The sequence below is a fragment of the Ictidomys tridecemlineatus genome, chromosome 5 (assembly GCF_052094955.1).
Source record: "Ictidomys tridecemlineatus isolate mIctTri1 chromosome 5, mIctTri1.hap1, whole genome shotgun sequence".
In the NCBI taxonomy this organism is placed as follows: domain Eukaryota; kingdom Metazoa; phylum Chordata; class Mammalia; order Rodentia; family Sciuridae; genus Ictidomys; species Ictidomys tridecemlineatus.
Window position 1 is genome coordinate 25,491,281 of NC_135481.1, and position 10,480 is coordinate 25,501,760.

Here is a 10,480-nt window from a genome sequence, read left to right on the forward strand (position 1 = left end):
AACCAAGTCAAATACAAAACCAAAAACAAACCATAATGACTGAGAATACAAACTATATTTCAATAATAACTCTGAATGTTAGTAGCAAAAACTCATCAACTAAAATACGTGGACTAGTAGATTGGAAAAAAAAAAAGACCCAACATATGCTGCCTTCAATAGATTCATTTTATTGGAAAAGACATCCACAGATCAAACGTGAAAGGATGGAAAACAACATACTACTCTCATGAACTGTGGAAACGGGTAAATATATCCTTATATCAGAAAAAGTGGCCTTCAGACCAAAGTTAGAAGAGATAAAGAAGGAAATTTCATACTGCTTAAATGAATCATATATCAACAAGACATAACAATCATATTTATGCCCCAAACAATGGAGCATCTACATATATCAAACAAACCCTTCTAAATTTCAAGAATCAAATAGAACCCAGCACACTTTTAACACACCTTTCTCATCACTGGATAGATCTTCCAAACAAAAACAAAGAAACTAGAACTAGATGAAACTATAGAACTCAATAATACAGTCAATAATTTAGATTTAACAGACATATATAGAGTATTTCATCAATCAATGAGTGAACATAATTTTTTTCTTAGCAGCACATGAATCCTCTAAAATAGACCATATGGTGTGCTACAAAGCAACTCTTAGCAAATACAAAAAAAAAGAAGAAAAAGAAATACTACCGTGCATTCTACCGACCATAATGGAATGAAATTAGAAATCAATGATAAAGTGAAATATAGAAACTATTTCAATACCTGGAAACTAAATAATACACTATTGAATGATGCATGGATAGCAGAAGACATCTTAAAAAAAAATTAGAGGTAAATGAGAACTCTGATGCAATATGCCAAAATCTCTGGGACACTACAAAGAGGAAAGTTCATTGCATTGAGCTCATTCATAAAAACAATAAAAAAATTAACAAGCAAAGCTCTAGAAAAAGAAGAACAAATCAACAGCAAAAGTAGAAGATAGGAAATAATTAAAGTCAGAGCTGAAATCAGTGAAATTGACAAAAATGACAACAAAAAGCTGATTCTTTGAAAAAATAATATTGATAAACCTTAGCCACCCTAGCAAAAAAGGAGGAAACTCAAAATTACTAAAATTCTTGATAAAATGGGAAATATCGCAAGATACTTTTGAAATACAGAAGATAATTGAAAACTATCTTGAAAATTTATTCAAGAAAATAGAAAATCTTGAAGACATCAACAAATTTCTAGAGACATATGATCTTTCCAAACTAAATCATGAGGACATAACACAAATTAAATAGATCAATTTTGAGGAATGAAATAGTAGATGCCATCAAAACCTACCAACAAAGAAAAGCCCAGAACCAGATGAATTCTTATCTGAGTTTTACAAGACCTACAAAGAAGAATTAATACCAATCCACCTCAAATTATTCCATGAAATAGAAAAGTCCTTCCAAACTCAATCTATGAGGCTAGTATCACCCTGATACCTAAGGCAAACAAAGACCCATCAAGGAAAGAAAACTTCAGACCAATGTCCCTGATGAACATAGATACAAAAATTATCAATAAAATTCTGGCAAATCGCATACAAAAATATATCCATAATCAAGTGGATTCATCCCATGTATGCAATCTGGGTTCAACATATGGAACTCAATAAACATAATTTATCACATCAATAGACTTAAAGATAAAAAATCATATGTTCATTTCAACAGATGCAGAAAATGCATTTGACAAAATACAACACCCTTTCATGTTTAAAACACTAGAACAACTAGGGGTATTAGGAACATACCTCAATATTGTAAAAGCTACCTATGATAAGCCCAATGTCAGCATCATTCTAAACAGAAAAATTGGAAGCATTCCCTCTAAGAACTGGAACAAGATAGGGATTCCCTCTTTCACCACTTCTAATCAAAATAGTTCTTGAAACTCAAGCCAGAGCAGTTAGAAGAAATTAAGGGAATACGAATAGGAAAAAGAAGAGCTCAAACTTATCACTATTTGTTGACATCATGATTCTATACTTAGAGGATCCAAAAAACTCCACCAGAAAACTTTTAGAATTAATAAATGAATTCAGTAAAATAGGATACAAAAGCAATACCAATAAATCAAATGCATTTTTATATATAAGTGATAAACCCGCTGAGAGAGAAATTAAGTAAACTACCCCATTCACAATAGCCTCAAAAAAAAAAAACCTTGAGAATCAATTTTACAGAAGAGGTGAAAGATCTATACAATGAAAACAACAGAACACTAAAGAAAGAAATTGAAGAAGACCTTAGATGATGGAAAGATCTCCCAGTTCTTGGATAGGAAGAATTAATATCGTCAAAATGGCCATATTACCAAAAGCATTGTACAGATTTAATGCAATTCCAATTGAAATCCCAGGAACATTCCTCATGGAAATGGAAAATGCAATCATGAAATTCATTTGGAAAAATAAGAGACCCAGAATAGCCAAAGCTAGCCTTAGTAAGAAGAGTGAAACAGGAAGCATTCCAATACCAGACCTTAAACTATACTACAGAGATATTGTAACAAAAATAGCATGGTATTGGCATCAAAGTAGATAGACTAATGGTACAGAATAAAAGACACAGAGACAAACCACATAAATACATTTATCTCATACTAGACAAAGGTGTTGAAAACACATTGGCAAAAAGATAGCCTCTTCAACAAATGGTGCTTGGGAAACTGGAAATCGATACGCAGTTAAATGAAATTAAACCACTCTCTCTCACCATCTCCAAAAGTCAAAAGTGAATCAAGGACCTAGGAATTAGACCAGAGACAATGTGCCTAATAGAAGGAAACCTAGGCCCAAATCTTCATCATGTACAATTAGGTCCTGACTTCCTTAACTTGACTCCTAAAGCACAAGAAATGAAATCAAGAATTAATAAATGGGATAGATTCAAACTAAGAAGCTTCTTTTCAGCAAAGGAAATAATAACATGAAGAGAGAGCCCACAGAGTGGGAGAACATGTTTACTACATGCACATTAGTTAGAGCACTAATTTCCAAGACATATAGAGAACTCAAAAACACTAATAATAATAATAATAATAACAACAATTCAATAAATGGGCTAAGGAATAGAACAGACTCTTCTGAAAAGAAGGTATATAATCGATCAACAAATACATGAAAAATGTTCAACATATGTTTTAATTAGAGAAATGCAAATCAAAACCACTCTCAAATTTTATCTCACTTCCAGTCAGAGTGGCAATTATCAAGAATACAGTCAGTAATAAGTGTTGGCTAGGATGTAGGGAAAAAGGTATACTCATACATTGCTGGTGGGACTGCAAATTGGTACAACCACTATGGAAAGCAGTATAGGATTCCTCAGAAAACTTGGAATGGAACCACCATTTGACCAGCTGTCCAACTCCTGGTCTATACCCAAAGGTGTTAGAATCAGCATACTATAGTGATGCAGCTACATCAATGTTTATAGCAGTTCAACTCACAATACCTAAACTGTGGAACCAACATAGATGCCCTTCAGTAAATGAGTGGGTAAAGAAATTGTGGTATATATACACAATGGAATATTACTCGACGTTCAAAGAGATTAAATTAATCATGGCATTTGCAGGTAAATGGGTGGAGTTGGAGAACATCATGCTAAGTGTAGTAAGCCAATCCCCCCAAAACACAGGCTGAATGTTCTCTCTGATAAGTGGATGCTGATCTATAATGGGCAGGAGGGCTTGGGGAAATGGAGGAAATGTGATTGGACAAAGGGGGGTTGGGGTGAGAGGGGACATGGTGGCAGGAAAGATGGTGGAATTAGGCGGACATCATTACCCTAGGTACATGTGTGGCTGCACATATGGTACAGCGCTACATCGTGTACAACCAGAGAAATGAAAAGTACTCCATTTGTGCACAGTGAATTAAAGTGCATTCTGCTATCATATATACTTAATTAGAATAAATAAATGATTTTTTAAATATTCTTTTTTGCAGGACTGGGGTTGTGGCTCAGTGATAGAGCGCTTGCCTAGCACATGCGGGGTGCTATGCTCCATCCTCAGCACCACATAAAAATAAATAAAAACATTGTGTCCAACTATTTTTTTTATAAAAAAAAACTTTTTTTGCTCATTTTAAAAATTTTCTGTTCATATAATGCTTTTTTACAATTACAGTTTTTCTAATATTTGAAAATATTTTTTTCAAAGTTTTTACACAGAAATTTTGAAGAGGTCTGGAGTTCTGTCTCCAATCCTTGCTCCAGTTTAAACTAATTGCTCTTTAAGCCTGATGCGTTTTCCTTTGCCACTCTCTGGTGTTGGATGTTCTGTTTCCTAAAGCATAAATTCTTCTTTTCTTGGTTTCCTTATTGTTTGTTGGATTGTGTGTTCTACCAGCTTTCCCATAAGCAGAGCATCTTCTTTTACAGTCTTTGCACTTCTAAAAATATATTTACTTAAGTGGTATTTTGACTAATGTGGATAGATAACTATTTTTCTATGCAGTTTTAAAGTGGTATTCCACTGTCTTTCACCCAGTATTTTTGATAAGTCTTATAGCAATTTTTGTTCTTTCTCTTGGTGTTTAGGTTACTTTGCTCTTTTTAGAAACCGCAATGATTATATTTATACCAGTGTTTAGAAATTTTGTGATGTTTGCTCATTGCCCTTTTTTCATTCATTATGGTAGATATATTTGACAAACCTGCATTTGAAGACTTCTGTTTTTAGAAAGTTTCCTTTTGTTATTTCTTTGTTACTGTCATGTGCTTGCTCACTCATGAACTCTGTGTCAGTTTTACTGCATTGGATCACCTGCATCAACTCCTTTCAGTCTATGGTGTTTTCTTTTCTTGCTTGCTTATCTCTTTTCATTGCAATATTTATAATTTTGAAGAGCTCTTTAGTAATTTATTCTCAGTTTGTTCTGTTTTTGGAGGTTTTCTTATTATTTAATTGGTACAATAACATACCTCTCTGATAATAATAAGTATATAGATACATTTTTTTCCTTTTGTCCCCAGCAATGTCTCTCATGTATTCAGACCTCTTTCTTTGTTCCTTTATTGTTTATTTTGGTCTTTCTCATGTTAGCAGATGTCTTGTAGTGTGTTGATTACTGTCCACATATGATTAAAGAGTGAGGCTCAAAAGTCCATTGAAAATGTTGTGTTTAGATGGAGACAGGGATGCCTTGCATAGCCATATAGGTGTGTACTGCAGAACTTCCGAAGGTACTTTTTACATATACCCATTTGTACTATAAAAAATAATCTGTATTTACCATTTTAGAAATTTTAAAAATGGTTATTGATTGATTTAATGTAATAGCAATAAACCCAGTGTATGTTAACAAATAACATTTTTATTTCTGAAAAATAACTATTTCTCCCAAACAAAAGAAATTTAGAAAAATGGTATTGTTTTATACTCATTCATGAATATCTTTTTAATGTCTGTCTTAGTAGAAGAAAACTAGATTCTTATATTTCTGAATTTGGTATAATGTGATATGTTGTTTTGGTGGAAATGTCTGAAAAATATCCAGCTTCACCCAGTACTTTAAATCTTTTCAGATAATTGTGATTATTTTCCTTTGAATACTACACCAGCACTAGACAAGTGAAATTTTTTTGTTTGTTGCAGTGTACAGTCTGACTCTGCATCATTGAATTTCTTTATACTTTGTACATCAAAATCTCTTGGTCTGTTTTACACTTTGAATGGATTCTTTTTAACCATGTGTAATTTTGTAACATTATGGATTGGTCATTTGAAAAATATTGGTTCATTGAATTATTTGGATATCCCAAATGCTGACATGTTATGTTATAGAATATCAAGAAATCACATTCATTAATATTAGTGATATTAACTAACCATTATTAGTGAAGTAATTAACCATCAGTGGTGGGTGTGAATTTTTCCAAAGTATTAATTTTTTACTTTTGTTATTAGCAACAAATACTGTCAGTTATTTCTTTTCCTCCTCCCACCCTCTGTGGATGCATCTTGTTATTAAAATACAGTTTTATTTTACTAGTTTTTTGTTCCACTGTAATTATAGCTGATATTTGAAAGAGACAATAGGTATTGATATCACTGGATAACTGCTTCTTGAATTTGATCCAGAAATTTTTGATTCACTGAAATCCTTATGGGTTGATATTTTTACAAATTCTCGTTTTGTTATGAGAATTATTCTAACACTTTTTCTAATAATAATAAGTATTCTAATTTCTATTATGAGAATTAGTCTAGTTGAGATTAAAAAATTGTTTTCCTATTTCTTTGTTGTATTCAGAATTTCTTTGTGGGATACTTAAGTTCCTTTTATCCAGAATGTTTAGTCTTATAAAAATACTTTTCTTTAAGTTTAGCCATGAATGTAAAAGTAAAGTATTGTGAATCATTTCAGGAAATTGCAAGACCTAATGTGGCTGGAAAAAAAACAGAATCATCAAATTCTGAAAGGTAAATATAAGGAAAAACTGAATCTCTTTTAATTTAAGCATTAAATTAAGAAAATGGCCTCCTCCTAAATTGTAACCTCCCATGTAAGCATACAAAATAACATGTAAACCACATTATTTCATACTTAACTGACAAAGGGCTCAATAGCCTTTTGTATATATTATTGGTTTCAATAATGACTTTGTTGAAATTTTTATTTCAACAAAAATATTCCAGATTCTTGGTTTTTAAATCTTATTAACATGTACAGTACATTTAATAAGTTGTAAAATCTTTTTAAAAGTACTTAATAATACTTAAATTACTAAGTAACTAAATGTTAATAAATTTTAGTTATTAAATGAAAACAGTTATAAGATCCTACAGGTTATAACACTGGACAGTTATTGCAAATAAGAAATCTTAAAATGTTTTCAAAAAGCTATAAAGCTAAAAATTTGAAAATTCAGAGCTTGAGGTTTTTAAAATTTCAGTGCTTAGGTAGATCTCGATATGAAACACAACATGTTTCATAATCCTTTTAAGCATTCTAATTAGAACCTTATTCAGTGTTCTAAATTAAGTATTTTTCCCTTTTCTTTATTTATTCTGTGTTTTACAATGGATTAATTGTTAGTCTGTTGAGATTAATTAATTTCTTGACCCCAAAAAAGTAAATCACTGAATAAGGCCTTATGAAAGTATATATTGGACTTGAGTAGTAAAGTTATCTAGCCTTATCTTCATCTATCAATTTTCCTTGAGTTCTGGAGTAGGTAGGTGGTGCATGTGATGTAATTGACCAGTAAAATCTAAGAAAATGAACTAATAATGATTGAAATTAATAAGGTGGTTTAATGTAAAAAAATAAAACAAACAGAATCTTTCTGATAGATCAGTGATTATAAAACATACTGAACAAATACCATAATGTATTTTATTATTTTTCCATGTTAGATACTAATTTGTGTGTTTACTATTTTAAGCACAATTTTAATGATCATTGTTGTGCAAATAAATGTCCTTTATGTTTTTAAACTATGAAATTTATGAATAGTAACAGAATATAGGTGATTTGCTCTACCTAATAAAGTACATTGTTAATCTGTTGTTAAGACTGGGTAGTATTGGCCCCCAAATAGTCTAAAACCAGATCAATGGAACAGCATAAATTTTAGAAAAATAACTTTATGGATATATTAATTCAATAAATGATAAATGACTATTTGAGAATGTTGCTAGGATATTGGCATAATTCATTGGGAAAAACAGACTTTTTCCAGGTAGTTTAAATCTGTACACACAAAGATAGGCCTATGTTGTATATATGTATATGTTTTTTCAGGCATTTTTTTTTTTAATCGAGCTAGTGAAAAATTAGGGACATGTTTGTCAATGCATATCTGATTTTGCATAGGAAAAGACATTTTAAGCATAAGAGAATACCAAAACCAGTACAGAAAAAGATATTTTTTTTCAAATATAATCCTCATGTTAAGTGCTCTGACAAATTAATAACAACACTTAAATTTTAACTAAAAACAAGCCAGGGTCTTAAACAGATGAAATAATGAAAGCTGAGACTAAAATCACCTGAGTGTCTTTTTAATATGTCTCCAAAATTTCTCTCAGTCTTGCTTAAGAAAATGGCCTCCTCCTAAATTGTAACCTCCCATCAAAGACAGGGGATCTGCATATAGTTTTCCTTTTCAGTTAGCAAAGATGCCTTGATTTTTTTTCTCTTAGCAAATGTCTTTATTTTGATGGTGCTCAAATACATTGTTTTATGAAGAAAAAGATAATAAATGACTTTCTTTTTTTCAGTAAGCAAGATAAAGCTTCTTCACCAGAAGAAAAAAATGGATGTGATACAAATTTATTTGAAGATTCATTAGCAACAAAAAGTGAAGAAAACACAACAGTTTCAGATAAAGAAAATAATAACTGTCTTGCAGACAAGGAAACTGGCTCAAAGAAAATCTTCAGTTATGATTCAAATATTGATGCAGATAAAATGGAAAAAGAAAAACAAAGACAGCACATTTGTCAGGAAATGGAATTGAAAATGGGCCAAAGTTCAGAAAACATAATTTCAAGTGATCAGATTAAAGATCACAACTCAAGTGAAGCTAGGTTTTCTTCGAAGAATATTAAGGATTTGTGGTTACCATCAGGTGATGTTAGCATTGATCAGTTTTTGAGAAAAAGAGATGAATCAGAATCTGTTAGTTCTGATGTTAGTGAGCAAGGCAGTGTTCTTTTGGAACCTTTGACACCATCAGAGGTACTTGAGTATGAAAGTACAGAAATTCTTCAGAAAAATGGTGATTCTTCTGCCAACACTGATGAAGTAGTGTCTGATCAAACAAATGACATTCCTGGAGAAGAGAGTCCAAGCACAAGAGAGACAACAGTAGACTTGGCAGATGAAAAAGAACAAAGTTGAAATAATTTAGTCATTAAGTTGTAGCACACCAACAGAAAGAGCATTTGGAACAGTGCAATCAGGTGAGCTCAGTAGTACTGTGGTAGAGTTCAGAAATAGGAAAATGTGAGGGAGGTCATTCATACGCTTCACATGTATGTTCAATCTAAGTTATTAAACAAATCAGTTCACAGCATGCATGGTATGGATTTCCAAGTTTTTAAAAACACGAACAGGATTTTAATGAAAGCTAAGTGTGAGATCAAAATGTTTTTGAAGAAATAGGACTTGGTTGTAGATATGAATGGATTTATGAGAATATTAGTTATATTAAAAATTTTCAAACTTTCAGTCCTTAGCTTAAAATCCTTATTATCTGTATAACCTTTTAAGTTACTTTTAAAGAAAGAGATTTGGAAATCATGTACTTTTCAGAGTAATAGATTTTAAATAATGGCTGATTGGCATTGTTAATAAAGGCTTTAAGTATAATGCTGGCAAATGGAGCATGCTTAGAGTGCTAAATTGATCTAATGAGAATTTGGATGAACACAAACTTAATTTTGAATTCAGTATAACATTCCAGTCTGTCAGAAGCATGTAAACAGAATTTTTGAATCTGTGTACCTCCATAACAAGTGTTAGCCTGCCAGGCTGTAAGCTTACCTTTAATTAAACTTTCAGTGAAAGTGGAATTATAAAATATAAATTTATATTTGTGCTTTTGGTCAGTAAGCTGTGCAAAAATCCCTTGATGTACTAGTTGTATAAAGTAGAAATTCATTGTTGAAACTCCTGTAGCTACTATCCTTTTAATATTGTTTTAATATCTTCCTTAGAAATAGACCCATAAAAATGGTCTGGAAGCCAAACCAAAGTATGGTATAATGTAGATAATGTAAAGCAGTAAACTGAAAACATGTCCTGACATGTATTCAGTCATGTTTAAGTGACTTTTTCTTAATTGTAAAATAGAAACTTCAAACGGGACCTAAAAGAGTGATATAGAAGATTGGTTTGGGGAAAGTAGCCTAATTTACCCATAAGTAGGCTGCTAAATTGATTTTTCAGTTTTTTATCATCTAGAATATAATAGATATAGAATAATATGAAGAATAATAGTTTGCTTTAAGTACTAATAAACTTTATTTAAATGCTACATTTTTACTTCTTAAAATGTGCTTTGAATTCTTAAATTTTGTTTCACTGAATGCTAAATGTTTTAAGCGGCTATTAAAATTCTGTTGTATTGTAGTTTTTGAGTAAATATTTGCAATAAAAATCTGTCCCTAAATCATTTTACTTTTCAGATCAATGCTTGATTCACATTACTTTTGGTGCTGTTAGAAATTGTATACTCATTCAAAGAAATTTGTTATTAGAATTCCATTCTGTAGTCTTCACCTGGCATGATTTATTTTAAATCAGAAATTAAAATACAAGGGATAATATTGCCAATATTTACAGAGAATAGTTGCTTTATAAATCCTTTTACTTAAGAGAAATACAATTTAATGTTGTACATTTTTAAATATGCTCAGACTAAATAGGCAAAATATATAATTGTATTATCTTCTTGAATATTTGATGAAG

General features: G+C 31.1%; 1 protein-coding gene across 3 annotated transcripts in view; it reads left to right on the forward strand.

Moving 5' to 3' along the window:
• Positions 1 to 10,184, forward strand: part of Znf280d (zinc finger protein 280D) — a 113,143-nt gene extending 102,959 nt beyond the window's left edge. For all 3 annotated transcript variants that reach the window (XM_078049572.1, XM_078049573.1, XM_078049574.1), the window contains 2 exons: positions 6,428 to 6,483; positions 8,287 to 10,184. In XM_078049572.1, the coding sequence (XP_077905698.1) occupies positions 6,428 to 6,483; positions 8,287 to 8,908 (678 nt within the window). In that variant the 3' untranslated portion in view covers positions 8,909 to 10,184. The remainder of the gene's footprint in view (positions 1 to 6,427; positions 6,484 to 8,286) is intronic.
• Positions 10,185 to 10,480: the final 296 nt, after the last annotated feature.